An 18,174-nucleotide genomic window follows, 5' to 3' on the forward strand; every position below is an offset into this window, starting at 1 on the left:
TAAATAACATTTAACCATAAAACAGAGTCACAGGACCCAAGTTCCTCCTGAAGGGGTATAGACAATAATCTGACACTTATCTTTGAGTTCTGCAAAAACTAAGACCCCGCCCCACCCCTGCCAGGTGGGGGATGATGACCACATGCTGACGGTTAGCATGTGGACCCAAGGTGGGTTGGAACCAGAAGGTGATGATTAGAATTCCTGAAACATCACCGTGTCACCACCAACCAATCAGAAGTCCACAAGCTGATCGTACACCCTGCAGCCCTCACCCCTAAGGTTGCCTTTGGAAACCCATTTTTGAAAGTCATCAGCATTCAGGTCTTTTCAACATGAGCTGATTATTCTCCTTGCTTGCCCCCCCTGCAATAACACTGTACTTTCCTTCACCATAATCCGGTATCAATTGATTGGCTTTGCTATATGTGGGGCGAGCAGACCCCAGTTTCATTTGGTAACAGATGGGTGCAGAGTTTTCATTTTACAAGGTGAAAAGAGTTGTGGGGGTGGATGGTGATGATGGCTGACAGCACAGTGAAGGCATTTAGCATCACTGAACTGCACGTTTAAAAATGGTTGAGGGGACTTCCCTGGCAGCCCAGTGGTGATGACTCTGCCCTTTCAATGCAGGGGGCACAGGTTCGATCCCTAGTTGGGGAACTAAGATCACACATGCTGCACAGCATGGTGAGAAAAAAGATAAAACAGTAAACTTTATGTGTATTTTATTACAATAAAAATGTGGGGAAAAGTAAATGTTTCCAGAGTTGATACTATTTACCTAATTTGACTATTTTTCTTTTCATTAACTCACATGCATTATCTCCAATTTTGATCATTTCTCTCCCAAGTTGCTGAATTCTTTTTGTTTCATATAACTGTATGTGTGTATATATATATGTGAACTGCTTGGTTTGTTCTATTTTACATAATTTTCTTCAGCAATTATTTCATCCTTTTAGTACTTTCAATAACTTAATAAATTCATTATTAATTTCCTTTTAATATCTTTTAAGTTTTTCATTTTAAGTATGCTGCTGGGGGGTTGCGTTTCCAAGGGGAAGGAGTTAGTTGAGTGCAAACCACATGTTGCTGTTGTTGAGTCCTCAGTGGTGTCCGACTCTTTGCGACCCCGTGGACTGTAGCCCGCCAGGCTCCTCTGTCCGTGCGATTTCCCAGGCAAGAATCCTGGAGTGGGTTGCCATTCCTTTCTCCAGGGGATCTTTCTGACCCAGGGATCGAACCTGCGTCTCCTGCATTGGCAGGAGGGTTCTTTCCCACTGAGGTGGCCTGGGAAGGAGGATAAACCTGCTGGCTGTGTAGCCAGGCTGCCTGGCTTCATTTCATGGCTCTTCCACCCAGCTCTGCAACTGCTTCCTCGTCCGAAAAATGGAAAGAACATGGCACTTACCTCTTAGGATCATTGTGTGGATTAAATAAAATAAACACATTCAAAATGCTTGGTTAAGACACTAGCTATTTTATTCCTGTGATTCCCCATATCCCTATAGGTGAGCCCTTGACTCTAGTTTAACCTGTAAGGAAAGAAGGCTGGCAGGATCACTAGGAAATCGCTGAACCAGAGAATCCAGGCCCACCAGCCCAAAGCCCCTCTTAAGGGAAACCGAAAGTCCCTCCTTAGCAATGGGCCAGCCAGGGACTTTATACCTGCGTTTTCCATCGAGCAAACCACGCCTACAGCCCCACTCATCTGCGCACCTGTTTGGCATTAACCAAACAGAGCAACAGGCTGAGAGATTCTGGAGCCTGGAGAGGCTAGGGCAGGGGCTCTGAGCAGAGAATGAGCTCAGAAGTGGGCTGAGACAGTCAAGGGCTGCTCGAGGGAATCTGAGAAATACAGCGTTCCCTCCTGGAATAACAGGGGACCAGGAGGGTATGGACAAGTACCCTCCTACCAGATGGGTGTCAGGGGACAAAACACCCTGAGTGAGCAGAGGAGGAGGTGTGGGCCCCCCACCCTCACCCGACCCCTCTGCATTGGCTGATTCATACAGCTGAGCAGAGAGAGAGAAATGTCTTCCTGGAAGACCTTTGCCTTAAATTGCCAGCCACAGCAGTAGGGTGGGAGGAAGCTCTCCAACAGGGACAAAGGAGGAAGGAGGGATCTGGTACTGAAGAGCCAGGGGCCAGGGCCCCAGTGGGCAGGGCCTGAGGCCAAGCCAGAGGTCAGTTATTACCACGAGATCAGGCCACATCTGACATGACTCAAGGAAAGGAGCTGTGCTCCAGAAAATGAGGAGATGGGTCAAGAACACTGCAGAGACAGGTAATATGATGTTTAATCTTACGTCAACTTGGCTAGGTCACAGGGTGCTCAGAGACTGTTGACCCTTCTTTTTTTTTAAAAAAAAAAAATACTTCTTTTCGGTTGTATTGGGCCTTCACTGCTGCTCACTGGCTTTCTCTAGCTGTGGCGAGCAGGCGCTAATTGTGGTGCTTGGGCTTCTTGTTGTGCTGGCTTCCCTTGTTGCAGAGCACAGGCTTTAGGAGCAGGGGTTTCAGTCGTTACAGCACCCGGGCTCAGTAGTTGTGGCACACGGGCTCTAGTTACTCGGTGGCATGTGGAATCTTTCCAGACCAGGGATCGAACCCATGTCCCCTGCATTGGCAAGAGGATTGTTGTCCACTATACAACCGGGGAAGTCCTACAGTTGGCCCTTGAACAATGTGGGGGAGAGGGGTGCCAACCCGCTGGACAGTCAAAAGTCTGTATTGCTTTCTAGTCAGTCCTGGTATATACAGTTCTGCACCTGGAGATTCAGCCAACTTCAGACTGCATAACTGCAGTATTTACTACTGAAAAAAATCCTCCTGTAAGTGGACCCATGTAGTTCAAACCCATGTTCAAGGCTCAGCTGAATTTGGTTAAACATTATTCTGGGTATGTGTGTGAGGGTGCTTTGGGTGAGGTTAACACTTGGATGGGTAGACTGAGTAAAACGGACTGTCCTCCCTAATGTGGGTGGGCCCCATCCAATCTGTTGAAGACCTAGGCAGAACAAAAGACTGAGTAAGAAATAATCCTTTCTCAGCCTGTTTTATAGCTAGGACCTCAGTCTTCTGTACTCAGAAGGGAACTGCCCTCATTGGCTCTCCTGGATCTCCAGATGGCAGATCATGGGGCTTCTCAGCCTCTGTAATTACGTGAGCCAATTCCTTAAGATAAATGTCTAGATAGATAGATGACAGATAGATATATAAATAGATGTCCTATTGATTCTGTTTCTCTGGAGAACCCTGACTAATCCAAGTAACGAAGTGGGAGGCACATTAGAAGGCCCGTAGAACATCCGGGGGTGGTGGGCGGGGGGCTGGCAGAGAGCAGCAGGGCGGAGGCCAGGTAAGGTTCGTGAGAGAGGTCAGCAAGACGAATCTCATTGACACCAGGTGGGCCCTGCAAACTCTCCTTTGTGTGGATGTGGGGCTTGAGGTTTTCCAACTCTCTGAGAGCTGAGAGCTGAGGGAGATCCAGGCACAAAACCAGGTTGTTCCATTTATGAACATCCCATTATTTCCCGAGGCAGGCGCCCACAGGACCTCTGGGAATGGGTGTGTGTTATGACACTGGGAGGTGGTGAAAGCCTGACACAGGCGGCTCAGAGGACACCTTCTTGCTCTGTTAGAGGATGTGTAGATTTAACTCCAGTTCCAGCTGCTGTGCCGAGTGACAAGGCCAGGTAAAGGTGAACTTGGGCCAGATGGAGCAGAGAAGGCTGATACGGTACCCAGCACACCTGCTGGGACAAGCTAGCACCCTTTCTGCCAGAAGGAAGACCCATTCGCTGTGCTGGAGACAGTAGACACTCGCCATACAGGGCCCAGCGTGGAAGAGACGGCCCCACTGTGCTGGGCAGAGTGTGTCATCTTCAGAGACAGAGACGGGTATCGGTGACGGGAAAGTCTGGTATGTAGGAGGTAACGTGGCTCTCCACACCTCCCGCACCGGGTTTAGAGAAGAAATTCTCTAAAGTCAAGGGCAGTGGGAAGCTCACTAGGCCAGGAATGGGATCCAGAAGAACATGAGAGAGAGCCAGCTCTGAGAACCGGGCCGAGCCTCTCCCTGGGCTCTCAGCACCCTGACCTTACTCACTATATTGCAAGTGTGGTTCTAATGATGCCCTGTCAGCCCATCAGTGATGAGTCCCTAGACGCCAGGGGCCTTTTCCGGTATCCTTGTGCTCCTAGCGCCTAGCAGAGCGCTCGGCATACAGGCGGGGCTCAGTGTTGAATGAGCAGGCGGGGTGTTACTGTGGAGTCCCCTACATAGTGACCCGGAGCTCCTTGCTGAGACCCGGCCTGGGCCTGAGCCTGGATAAAGGCGACCTTCCAGTGAGGTGTGTGGCCGAGACAGGCAGGGCCCCTCGATTCACAGCTCTCTGCATGGGTTGTCATTGTCACAGGTGTCAGAGTGGTGGGGGCACAAGAAGAGGGCTTTGTTTTAACCAAGAATGAGATAGAAAGAAATTAATGCTTATGTTTAGGGCGTTCAGCAAATGACCGTGGCCTGCTTCAGTGTTGGGTTTCCTCTGAGTTGTCTTGCCCAGGGAGCGACTTTCACACCAGTGTTGCCACCCAGAAAGCAGTTTCGCTTACGCCTCCTTTTTCAACTTCAAGTGGGAGCTCAGGGCCCAGAGAATTCCTCTCGGAGGGTTGTATATACTTCTTGCCCTGGACCAGTGGATTATTGCCATGAAGCGGGTTTAGAAAAAGTCTATCTGACATTCTTCAGGTAAGAATGGCCTATGGCCTGCAAGGAACAAAGTTATACCATACCACAGTAATACCCACGTCACAAGGCTGCTCCCACGCAGGGCCTCAGTTCAGTTCAGTTCAGTTCAGTCGCTCAGTCGTGTCCGACTCTTTGCGACCCCATGAATCGCAGCACGCCAGGCCTCCCTGTCCATCACCAACTCCCGGAGTTCACTGAGACTCACGTCCATCGAGTCAGTGATGCCATCCAGCCATCTCATCCTCTGTTGTCCCCTTCTCCTCCTGCCCTCAATCCCTCCCAGCATCAGAGTCTTTTCCAATGAGTCAACTCTTCACATGAGGTGGCCAAAGTACCAGAGTTTCAGCTTTAGCATCATTCCTTCCAAAGAAATCCCAGGGCTGATCTCCCTTAGGATGGACTGGTTGGATCTCCTTGCAGTCCAAGGGACTCTCAAGAGTCTTCTCCAACACCACAGTTCAAAAGTATCAGTTCTTCGGTGCTCAGCTTTCTTCACAGTCCAACTTTCACATCCATACATGACCACTGGAAAAACCATAGCCTTGACTAGACGGACCTTTGTTGGCAAAGTAATGTCTCTGCTTTTCAATATGTTATCTGGGTTGGTCATAACTTTTCTTCCAAGGAGTAATGTCTTTTAATTTCATGGCTGCAGTCACCATCTGCAGTGATTTTGGAGCCCAAAAAAATAAAGTCTGACACTGTTTCCACTGTTTCCCCATCTATTTCCCATGAAGTGATGGGACCAGATGCCATGATCTTCGTTTTCTGAATGTTGAGCTTTAAGCCAACTTTTTCACTCTCCTCTTTCACTTTCATCAAGAGGCCTTTTAGTTCCTGTTCACTTAAGGTCTCAAGCGGTTGCAAAATCTTAGAGAAGAAAATAACAGACTCATTTATTTAGGTTTATTAAACATATCCCCAGCCCTTCCAGGACATATTGATGACAACAGTGATGTATTTGAGGGCATGAACAGCAAGTACTGTATGAAGGCAAAATGTGGGTCTGTGGCCAAATTTCTGTCCAAATCATGATAATGTCCAAATTGGTGATGATGATGATGGTGTGTGTGTGTGTGTGCGTCTGTGTAAATTTTCTACATTATAAAGCAGTTTCACAAAAAGGCCTTGATTTCTTTTACACTCAATTTCCTGATATATGGGTCAGTGAGCTTGTCTAGAAGGAGGCTCATTTAACAAGTGCTCCCCCAAACAAAGGACATTTCTCTTCAGGTCCAGGAGGAACTCAATCCCCAACAAAGAGGAGATGGTGCCCATTTTCACTAGGCTGGTAAACATTGAGAAGGAGTCGGTCATTTTCACTGCAGTTTCCTGCTAAAGCCTGTGGGATCTTTGGAAGCCTGTGAAGAAGGGACCCTCCTGCCATGCAGTCAGCAGATCTGGAAGGACTGAGCACAGTGGTCAAAGGACTTAGTGTTCCAACCCCTCATTTGGAATGAGGGGGAAAGGAGCCTGGGAAACTCCCCACCACTTCCTGCCCCCACCCTCCCCTCCCCAGCTGAATAGTGACAGACATTCTCCTTTGATTGTGATGAGCTGAGATCAAGGTCTGTCCCGAGGATGGAAGCTGCAAAATAAGTCCCAGAGCCCAGAGCCTCTGGGAAGGACAGGCACAGGCCCAGGAAATGGCCAGGTGAGTACAATCGGTCGTGTCTGGGATGCGGGCACATACTTAACACACAATTTGCATCATTTCCTGTACTGTCTGTCCTAGGAATTTCCAAGTTGGTCCTCCCTTTCTGAAGCAACTAGTATTTGAAATGAAAGGGAGGAAGGAATACCCAAGGATAAGAGGGAAGAGAAATTAGGTTTCCTAACCCGGATATGGAATAATTTTAGGTCTCAGGGGAGGCCATGTTGTTTAAACTTCTTTTGGTGGGTTGTTTTTTTTTTTTTTTTAATTGGAGTATAATTGCTTTACAATATTGTGTTAGTTTCTGTCATACAACGATGTGAATCAGCTATAAATATACATATATCCCCTCCTTCTAGGACCTTCCACCGCCCCCCAACCATCCCATCCCTCTAGGTCATCACAGAGCACCGAGTTGAGCTTCCTGTGCTCTATCCCTACTAGCTATCTATTTCACACATGGTAGTGTATATATGTCAATCCTAATCTCCCAATTCATCCCACCCTCCTTTTCCCACCCTGTGTCCACTTGTCTTTTAAACACAAATCACAGTTACCCTCAGAATGGCCTCAGTAACCTTCCTTGCCCATCATCCAGGATTCTCACCATTCACAGTCTACTTATTGCTTTTTGCCCTGACTCTCTTCCAGGAGGGTAGAAAAACCAGGAGGAAGAATGGAGTTGGGTGGAAGAGGGCAGAGGGGCAGGGCCAGCTGTAAAGTCAGGCCAGGGCATCAGAGATCACCCTGCCGAGATTGGTACCAAGAGCCCCGGGTTAGCACAGCACAGACACCTTGAATTGCAAAAACTTCAGGGCACCTCAACCCAAAATAGCTTCAGGCTCAAGGAAGGGCCAGAAGAGGAGGTGAGTGGTCTCTGAAGAGAAACTCATTGTTGAGGGCAGATGCCTCCTCCTAGTCTTAGGAGATGGGGGAGGTCCTGCTGGGGTGCGGCCAACAATTTTTCCTTCTCCAGGGTGTGCCTTGTGCTTGGGCCGTACAGGCTGCTGTCCTTCAGGTGGACTCTGCAGGGGGTCCCCCTCCCCCTTGCCGGAGGGAAACTTCGTGGCTTTGGAACCCGGCCTGAGGTCCTCTTCTCAGTGGCCTAGACACCCCAGGCTCGCAGCTGCAGTGACACTCTGGGCCGGTGTGTAGGTCCTGGGCATTGTGACCTCAGCTGTTCCACCCACAGAGAGGTGGTGGTCCTGCCTGACCTCAGCCTGTAAGCTGCCTAGGACAGTGGCCTGGTCACGGGGGCCCGTCGAGGGGAGGTTGGGAAGTGGAAGAACACTCTGGCCTCCTCCATCATGTCGGCCAAGAGGGTGGAACCGAAGAAGACAAGCCTGGTAAAGGGGAAACTCTGAGCGCCCACTGGGTAGAGGCGGAGGTGGGGGTACAGAGAGTCCCCAGCACACCCTCGGCTTTTCCTTCTCCCTCTGAGCATGAGGTAGCTAGCCTCTCAGCCTGGAAGGATGGTGGGGAATGGACCCCGGGCCTTGAGGTGGCAAGGACTCCCCGCTAGGACGAGGAGCACTGAAATGGGCCACTCCAACTCCAGCCACTCTGGAAGCCATGACCCCAGCCAGGCCTACCTCTGACCCACATGTTTAAGGCATAGAAGAAGCTCATTAAATAAAGGTAATTATCACCCACAATTTAAAGATTAAGAAATAAAGGCTCCGGAGAGACTAAGTAACTTGCCTAAGTTAACACAACCAGTGAGGAGGATGGCTGAGAGGAGGATTCCAGTCTATCTGTCTACCTCCAAAGTCAGTGTTCCCGAAAAACTACTTAGCCAGCTTCCTTCAGTTATCTCAAAGTGCTCTTGCCGGCCCCCCCAGCAAGAAGAGGGCAGCCTGCTGAACAGGCAGATTTTAACATGACAAAATGTGAGTTGTCTTGGCTCAGGGGCTGGGGGTGTGTGGGCCTGATCTTAAGTGCAGTTGGACAGGCAGGGTTGAGTTGGGGGGAGTCCTCCCCAATTTTTTCCAGTCCTCCCCCAGCTTCCCTAGTCCTCCTCAAGCCTGATGCCTGGCAGCCTGAATCCCACCTTCCCTCTCTGCAGAGCAAGAACTACAGGGCAGTTTGCCTGGAATTGAAGCCGGAGCCGATCAAAGTAAGAAGCTTTTTTGATGCCATCCTGGCAGCCAGGCCTGAGAGCCCTGGGAAGGTGACTTGGAGCCAGGGGTCATTCGCCTATCCTGGTGGCCAAGACTTGTTCCAGGTGTTGGCAGATACATGAGAGAGAGAGTGAGAGAGAGCACTCTGCTGTCATAGAACAAAGCAGATGCATAAATAAATGAGGAAAAATTCAGTAGTGTTACCTATGATAAAGGGGATTGAAATAGGAAGCCAAAACTGGGTGGTTACTGTAGGTCTGGGGGGCTGTCAGAAAGGCCTTCCTCAGCCTGGAGAGGACAAGGCTCCGGCCGCTGGAGGGCCAAGGATGCGCGCCAGGGCTGGAGGAAGCCACACACGCAGAGGCCCTGGGGCGGGAATGAGCATGACTGCTAAGGGCATGGAAAGCTGAGGCCCAGCGGGCCAGGAAGGGAGTGGAATGAGATGGGCTCAGACAAAGGAGAAGGACTGAGGGAACGCTGCTGCTGGTGGGGCCAGGCCACCAGCTCTCACCTCTGCCCAGGCCCGAAGCGAGGAGCCGAACCTACGGGGGATCTCCCTTGCCTCTTCTGCCCACAATGGCTATTTCCAATATTCTGTGTTTCTGTTTTCAACCGACAGACATATGACTACAAAGGAGCTAAACAAGAAGGGCCATTTACCAAACCAGGAGGGACAAAGGAGCTAAAGGTAGGTGTGGGGACGCTGGAGGCAGCAGGTTGGACCAACCCAGTGAACAGGTGGAGCTGACGGAGCAACGTATGGGGCAGATAAACTGCTGGTCCCTGCAGTTCTGCTCCAGCCCCTGCGACTTCACGCCTTCTGCTTCTACTTTAAAATTATTTCTGGCTTACAGAATATTTTCCCAAAAAATGGTACAGTGAGTTCTAGTATACTCTTCCCCCAGATTTCCAAATGTTTTATCATGTTATTTTCTCTTTTTATCATATTTATATATGTGTATATACACACACACACACACACACACACACACACTATATATATATCCTGAACCATTTGCAAGCATGTGGTTCTCCGAAATTTCAGTATACATTTCCTCAAAACAAGATCACTCTCTTACACAGCCATAGTACAATCATCCAGACATCAAAGTCGGGAGATTCATGTTGATACAGTTCTCATCTACAGCCCTTAATCTGATTCCCCCAGTTATCCTGCCAATGTCTTTCATAACAAAAGAGGAGATAAATTTTTTGGTTTGGGATCCAATTCAGAATCACACCTGGCTTCCAGTTTCCAAGTCTTTTTTCATCTGGAACAGTTCTTCGACCTTGTATTCTGCAACACTGTCAGTTTTGAGGATTACAAATCATGTGTTTTGTAGAATGGCCTCAGTCCAGGTTGTCTGATGCTTCCTCGCCATTAGACTTAGACCCTGCGATTTTGGTGGTGACACCACAGCAGGGAGTGTGTGGCCTTTTCACAGTGCATCAACATCCGGAGGTACAGTTCGTGCCACCGTACTATTTTCTTAACAGCATCCTTTCTTTCCTCCCTCCTGGCAATGATCTTCTGCTCCTTATGCCCCAGGATCTTATCTTTCCTTCTTTTGACTGTTTCCCTTCCATCCAAGACATTTCTTTACTCCTCTGTTTTATTTCCTCAGAATGAACTCAGGGAAGTGCGGGAAGAGCTGAAGGAAAAAATGGAGGAGATAAAACAGGTAACAGGATGAGACTTAACCTCTCATGGAGTTAAAGGGTAGTTCCCAGGAAAATGCAACACCTAACTTTGAATAGTGAAGGAATTCGAAAATTGCATGAAAGAGCAATCCCATTAACTAAGCCCAAATTCCCTAGAGTGCTTGTGTCAGGCAGCTTAGGTTATTTGTCTCTTTCATGTCTGAGGCTTAAATCCAATTTTGGAATGATAAGGGCTCTCTAAGGTGTCTCATTGATTAGGATGGGGAGATACAATCTTAGTAACAGAGTGAGAGGGGCTGACTTGGAATTTGGAGGCCATCAGGGGCCAATTTCTCCTCCCCTGAGCAAGCTGCAGACCAAGAACTCTTGTTTCTCTGATGAAATCACCTATAGTATATTTGTGAACAAAGAAAATACTCAAGCAAGAGTGTGTAATTGGAGCTGTGATTTGGGTTCCACGTGGCTGCCTTACAATGGCCAGATCCAAGTTATGCCCCGGCTGCTGCTGGTGGTGACTTGGTGGTACATGCATTTACCCTTCACAGACTCTTGGGAAGAAGTGGCTTAAATAAGTCATTATTAGAACATTCCTTAAACTTTATCAGCTCATTCCAGGGGAGCAGATACAGCACTTACCTTAAAACTCTCAAAAGACAACTCCACATTCAGTAATGTGCTGCGTGCCTTTCTTCCTCACTAGATAAAGGATGTAATGGACAAGGATTTTGATAAACTCCAGGAATTTGTGGAGATTATGAAGGTAAGTACTTACTGAATGCCCTCCATGGGCCAGTACCGTACCAGGAATCATGGAAGGAGAAGCCAGAGCCTGATCTGAAAGTGCTTACAATCTAGTAAGAGACTCAAACTCTATTGCATAAATAACAGGTAAGTATCAGAATCCGCCTGCTAATGCTGGAGCCAAGGAGATGAGGGTTTGATCCCTGGGTCAGGAAGATCTCCTGGAGGAGGAAATGGCAACCCACTCCAGTATCCTTGCCAGGATAATCTCATGGACAGAGGAACCTGGCGGGCTACAGTCTATGGGAGTCTCAAAGAGTCAGATGCAACTGAGCACACAGAAGCCATGCAAGTACAAAGTTAAATGATGACCAGTTGTCACTTAAGTAGGAGTTTAAAGACATGAGAAGTGAATGTGGACTGGGGTGACCAGAAAGTCATTTTAGAGAAAGTGAGTCTTTTTCTTTCTTCAATATTTATTTATTTGACTGTGTTGGGTCTTTTTTGTGGCACACAGTATCTTTTTAGTTGTGGCACGTGAACTCTTAGTTGGGGCATGTGGGATCTAGTGCTCTGACCATGGATTGAACCTGGGCCCCTGCATTGGGAGCGCAGTGTAATAGCCATTGGTTCACCAGGGAAGTGCCCTAGGGAAAGTGGGTGGTACGGTGAGTCTAAAAGTTTGAAAGGTAAATGCAAATCTATCCAAGAGTCCAATAAGGTTATTTTTGAATTCAGTAATTACTGAAAAGATTATCTAGTTTCTAGAATAGCAGTTTTCAAATTTTGAGTTTCAGAATCAGTGGGAGCACTAATATTAAGAAACAGAGCTCAGGTCCTTGCAGCCTGGGCTTTTATTCATGTTCCCCAGGAGAACAACCAATGTAAAAGTATAAATAGGCAAACACATTTACCTATAAATTTTTCAAGAGTTGTAAAGAGGCATCACCCTTACCAGATATTAAAATTCATAATGAAGTCACAATAATCAAACGAAGGTGGTACAGCCCAAGGATAAGCAGACAAATTAAGTAAAGCAGCATGCTGCTGCTGCTGCTGCTGCTAAGTCGCTTCAGTCGTGTCCGACTCTGTGCGACCCCAGAGACGGCAGCCCACCAGGCTTACCTGTCCCTGGGATTCTCCAGGCAAGAACACTGGACTGGGTTGCCATTTCCTTGTCCAATGCATGAAAGTGAAAAGTGAAAGCGAAGTCGCTCAGTCATGTCTGACTCACAGCAACTCCATGAACTGCAGCCCACCAGGCTCCTCCACCCATGGGATTCTCCAGGCAAGAGTACCAGAGTGGGGTGCCATTGCCTTCTCCGCCAAGCTGGGGCACCATTGCTCAAAATGCTGTTACATGATTAAGATGGTTGCTTCTGATGAGAACCAGGTCCTTAGCACTTCAGCAGTAGTTGTTAACATTGGCCACACGTTGGAATCACCTGTACTGTGGTTTTGAGCTGCCTCTCTTTACCTCTGGCTGCACCCCATAGCAGTTAAATCAGAGGTCTGGGCATTGGTAATTTTTAAAGATCCTCAGTTGATTCAATTATATGCTCACAGTTGGGCACCACAGCTCTATAAAATTTAAAATACAATAAAGATGATTTTTAAAATTATCAGTGAGAAGGACAAGATTATCAATATTAAGAATATTTATACGATGAAATATTCAACTATAAAAAATAATGAAGTAATGTCATTTGCAACAACGTGGATGGACCTAGAAATTGTCATACTTAGTGAAGTAAGTCAGAGAGAGAAACAAATGTCATGTTACTTATACGTGAAATCCTAAAAAATGCTACAAATGAACTTTCTTACAAAACAAAAACACAGCCACAGATGAAGGAAATAAACTTATGATTACTGGGGGGAGGGGAAGGGGAGGCGGGGTAAATTGGGAGACTGGGGTTGACACATACATACTACAATATATAAAATAGACAACAATAAGAAACTATTGTATAGCACGAGGAGCTCTTCTCAATGTAATGACCTACATGGGAAAAGGATTTTAAAAAGTGTGGATATATGTTTATCTGATTCACTTTGCTGTATTGCAGAAACTTTAATACAACATTGTAAATCAACTATATTCCAATAAAAATTAAACAAAAAGAAGAATATTGCCTGATTATATAAGGGGAAAACTTAACTCAGTTAACACTATAAACTGAAATAGTCTATAACATGAATTAAAAAAAAATAAGAAATTGTATGTATTTTACTGGATGGTCTAAATATAATTACAAGGAAAGAAATCATAAAATAAATACTGATATGTTTAACAATACAGAAAATTTAAAAATCATAACAGAAAAGCACCATACACATAATTAGAAAGTAAAGAACAGTTTGAAGGAAATAATTTTCCACAAATATGATCAACATAGACAAAAGGTTTTTATCTATAACATATAAAACTCACACAAATCATTAACAATCAAATAGGAAAATGGGGAAAGGGTGTATGTGAACAATCCACAGATAAGAATATTACTAAAAAGCAAAAAAAAAAAAAAGAATATTACTAAAAAGCAATAAATACAAAGTTTTACCTAATGAATAAACAAATAAACACAAATGAAAACAACTTAGGTAATTGCCACATTCAAATAAACCAAGTTTTAATCTATGACAATTACAAATCAAGATAGGAATGCTCTTTACAGCTGATCAGAGTACAAGTTTGTACAAAACTGAAAAGGAATTTAGACAATAGGTATCAAAAATATCAAAACCCCATGACTTATCAACTCTTTGACTTCTCAGAATTTAACCTATGAGAATAATCAGAAATGCCTGCATGGGTACATATAAAGAGATGTTCATCACAGGATTATTTATAACAGCAAAAAATTGTCAACAGCCACAATTTTCAATAGTAGAGGAACAGTCAAATAAATTATGATATATCTATTAACATATAATGAAGATTAACTATAGGAGACAGTGTTTAGAAAGAATGCTTATAATGAGAATTTTAAAAAGCAAGATACAAGCAATAATGTATCGGCTGATCACAACTAGATGAAAAAAAATAGGTAAGTAATTATATAGAAAAAAGACTGGAAAGAAATCTACCAAAAGGGTTAATTGCTGTTATCACTAGATGATGAGATTAATTTTCCCTTTTATATTCCTCTGTATTGTCCAATTTTTCTGCAAAAGGTTGTGCTATTTCTGTATTAAAATGCAAACACAGTAAGTGTTTTGTTAGTGGGTAGGGCTGGATATCACAAGGCACAAAGGAGGCTATTTTGGGCACGGGAGCAGCTTGCACACAGCATGGAAGCAGGAGGAATGAGAAGCTTATCACGGTCAGTGGGGAGATCAGTCATATAAGTGGGATCATTGGGGGAAACTGTGAGAAATAAAACGGAGTGGGCACAAAGGCGATGGATAATGAAGGCTTTTGAAAGACGGGCAGACAGGTTGGGACTTGGTTGTGTAAGCGGTAAGAGGCCTCTGGAGATTCTTAATCAAAGAACACGCTAGGAACAGCACTTCAGAAAGCTGAGTTGGCAGCTGCTTGCAAGGTGGCTGGGGCGGGGTGGGGGTGGGGGCACCAGGAAGCAGGTGGGGGTCGTCTGGAGCAAGAATATCAAACAGGAAGCCGCATCCCCGCTCAAGGTGAAGAAGGCTGGACCCAGTGTAGGAACAGAAGGAAAAGGGTCAATCCGAACGATGCAGTGAAGGGAAAATAGCATGCTTGGTGACTGATTCAGTAGAAAGAATGTAAGTGAGGCAAGCGTCCATGATGACACCAGTTTTAATCTGGATGGCTAGAAGAAAGAGATGACAGTCACAAAGACAGTAGGGAAAGAGCAAATTTAGAAGAGAACATGATGGAGATCAGTTTGAAGTATGAGTTTGAAGTGATGGTGAGACTTCTAAGAAAGTGAAATGTATTAACTCTTGCCGGTGCCAGCCGGCAAAGTCGATCAGGTCCCGAGAACGCGCACGGCGCGGCTGAGAAAGAAAACTACAGCAAGAGACTACAACAAAGATGGGGTCGAGAGGTTCAGACACGTCTCCACAAAGGGAAGCGGTCTGACACCGACTTTATTCAGCATCTTATATTTATACAGGAGAGCGTGAGAAAGACAAGACAGTTGACATTTTTTCTTGGTTGACCTATACATCTTACAAACAGTCACAAGAAATCTTGAGAGCATGGGAATGGCACCCTGTTATTATTTCTTACACCAGATAACATTTCTCTGTGCGTGAGAAGTTTGCACAGAACTCCAGGTGTCTGCAGTAAATAAGCACCTAATCTCTGGGGTGGCAGGACAGAGAGCTATGTTTGCAAGCAAACCCTCAAGGACTGAGGCAGCTCCCAGAGCTGTGTCCTTTGGACAAAGGACCCCATTCTCACAGGCAGCTCCCCGCAAACTCTGATGTTTTGGACCCAGGGGAGAATTTTAAATATATTTATTTATTTGACTGTGCCAGGTCTTATTTGTGGCACACGTCTTGGCTGTAGCATACGGGATCTAGTTCCCCTACCAGGGATGGAACCTGGGCCTCCTGCATCGGGAGTTCAGGATCTTCCTTGGACCACCAAGGAGGTCCTTGGACCCAGGGGGCATTTTGACTTCAAAGATATTTTGACTTTACTTATGAATACAAATATCTTATTCAAAATTTATACAAACACTTAAGTGCTTTTCAAAAAGATCTTTTTGGGAAATCATTTCCATCCTGACAGTAATTCCTTGATTAATTTTCTACCCCAGATCAATAAACTCTTCCCAAATCTTTCATTTTTTTATTATTAAAATGATTCCCCTGGAAGCGAATTTTTTTTTATATTTTGTGATATTCAATCCAACCCTATTTTTGTCCTCAACAGATATTATCAGTAATAACATCAGCCATCTTAGAGTTTCTTTATGACCACTATTTCTCTCCAATTTTTCCAGGTCAAATTTTATAGCTTTAAACTTTACCAAGAAGACTTTATTATTATTTCAGTTCTTAACAATACATGTGAGGAGCCATTTGCACTATTATCTATTTTGCATTGACCATTTCTGCCAGGAATTGAGTAAGAGATGGAACAAACACATATCCAGGATCTGTGTACATGGCAGGGGTCAAACCATTGGCGTCAGAAGTGTCTTTAGGGGTCATAAGGTTTGTTTTCTTGGTTCCATGATTTTATAGGCATTGAACCAAAGCAGATAGGGTTTCATTCAGGTGTGAAGTGAAGTGAAGTCGCTCAGTCATGTCTGACTCTTTGCAACCCCATAGACTGTAGCCTACTAGGCTCCTCTGTCCACGAGATTTTCCAGGCAATAGTACTGGAGTGGATTGCGATTTCCTTCTCCAGTTCATTCAGGTGTAAGATCAGGTAAAACAGATCCTGGCCTTTAACTCACTTGGAGACTTTGAACCAGCCCCTAAGGACTCTGCCTGTGCTTCAGCTTCCTCGTGGAATGGGGAAGGAGACAAGGAGGGGTGGGTGGCATGTGTCATGAACATTCTGTGAGCTACCTCACCCAGGGCCAGTGAGGATTCTTGAGGAAGTAATATGCGGAGGTGGCCTCACAGTGGTTCACAGAGTGAAGCAGGAGAAAGGGATTTCAGAAGCCCTTCATGATGATGATTCTAGCTTTGAATTCTCTTTTGGAAGGAAATGCAAAAGGATATGGATGAGAAGATGGATGTTTTAATAAATATACAGAAGAACAGCAAGTTGTAAGTACAACCTGCCCCCATCTCTCCTCATCCCTAAAGAGTCTCCTTCCTTTTCTTTGCCAAATGTCCCTGAAGTTCAGAGGACTCCCAGAGCCTTCAAGGAGCTGTCTTAGTTTCTCTTGCCCCCAGTGGCTTTGGAGTCAAGACCCTCCATGGCCACCCATGCTACTGGTGAGTTCCTTTCATGTTGAAAATTATTCTCCCCAATTCTGCCCCTTCCTGACTCCCCAGTCCCCTTAGGAGAGGACTGAAGATGCAGCAAGAACTCAGGCTGATAGGAAAGACAGACACAGAGCCACAGCTCCGGCTCAGGAAAATGGATGGGGCTGGTGGAGCACCGCTCTCCCTTCACAAAAAGATGGTGGCACGGCAACAACCAAAAGACCCAATGGATCCCCTTCACCAGTGTGACTCCTGCTTTGTAAGTGAAGCCCTCCCCACCCTGCCGCAGTGTTAAAGCCCCTGGTCTCCTGTTCCCCTCTACCTCCTCTGGGCTCTCTCCCCGGGTTCCACTCCTCTCCCGGCCTGGGGATGCCTCCCTAGTCTTGAATCCACTCTGGGGTCTTGCCCTCTAGGACTGGGGAGATTCTGAAACCATGACTAAGTAGGACTCAACCCTGGATGCGCCCACTCCCAAGTGCAACTATATTGTTCTGTCCTCTCCTATAGCAAGACCCGATGAGGTGCCCAGCAGCCTGGCCATCTTGGACCAGGGAAAAATGATCTTTCTTGTGCCGTTTCTGTCCTCCACAGGAGAAATGTTTGTTGTGTACCCCACAGAACAACTACGATCGGGGGTAGGTAGATCCCTGCAAGCCCCTTGTCTCAATCGGGTGCCCAGTCATCCCAAAGGCGGTGCTCCAGGGCGCATTCCCATCAACCCCAGCTTGTGCAGGCTCCGCCCCCACCGCATCCGCCCGGCCTTAGAGGGCGTGGCACTTTGAGAAAGGAGGACTTGCTTAGCCCAGCTTGGGGGCTGCCCAGAGGCCTCTGTGAAGGGCAGGGTGCCTTGCCAGCTGCCCAGCTGACCTCGCTTCAGGCTCCTGACTTTCTCCCCGTATAACAGGAAACTTCCATACCACGCCTGGGCATCCTTCTCACCCTTGGCGTCTGGACCTGCTTTCTGATTTATCTGTACTTCAACTCCTGTGTGACCGAGGACATAGTTCCAACTTAATGCTGCCTCAGGACCCATCAGCAGCTTGGGTTCAGCCTCTCCCCACTCCTTGAAAGACTTGCTGCCTTCTCACATACCACCCTGCCCCCGGCTCCTTCCACCCGGAGAGTAAAATCTTCGTTTAAAGCCAAAGCAGGAGTCAAAGTATTGAATATCAGTCTCAAACTTGAGTGTGGAAGGAGTATCACTTTTTTAGATCAAAATCAGTGTGTTTCAGACTCCAGCCTCTCTTCTTGCTTCCTCATGGTTCAAAGGGAAATCCTTAGGGTCATCCTTAGTGTCTCCACTGCCTCCCTCCACTTTACCTGGTTCTACAGATGTCCCAGGTCAAAGGGAAGGCCCTGAAGATATCCTA

The 18,174-nt window shown here is 46.4% G+C and overlaps 1 protein-coding gene across 10 annotated transcripts in view; it reads left to right on the forward strand.

The window, feature by feature from the left end:
• The first annotated feature begins 7,379 nt into the window (after positions 1–7,379).
• The window catches only part of TEX35 (testis expressed 35), a 57,861-nt gene continuing 47,066 nt past the window's right edge, over positions 7,380–18,174 (forward strand). For 2 of the 10 annotated variants that reach the window (XM_059875566.1, XM_059875563.1), the window contains exons 1-8: positions 7,385–7,753; positions 8,473–8,577; positions 9,147–9,215; positions 10,153–10,209; positions 10,890–10,949; positions 16,578–16,642; positions 16,874–17,063; positions 17,396–17,439. In XM_059875566.1, the coding sequence (XP_059731549.1) occupies positions 7,715–7,753; positions 8,473–8,577; positions 9,147–9,215; positions 10,153–10,209; positions 10,890–10,949; positions 16,578–16,642; positions 16,874–17,063; positions 17,396–17,439 (629 nt within the window). In that variant the 5' untranslated portion in view covers positions 7,385–7,714. 10 annotated transcript variants of the gene reach the window in all.

Source organism: Bos taurus, chromosome 16, assembly GCF_002263795.3.
Source record: "Bos taurus isolate L1 Dominette 01449 registration number 42190680 breed Hereford chromosome 16, ARS-UCD2.0, whole genome shotgun sequence".
NCBI classification, from domain to species: Eukaryota; Metazoa; Chordata; class Mammalia; order Artiodactyla; family Bovidae; genus Bos; species Bos taurus.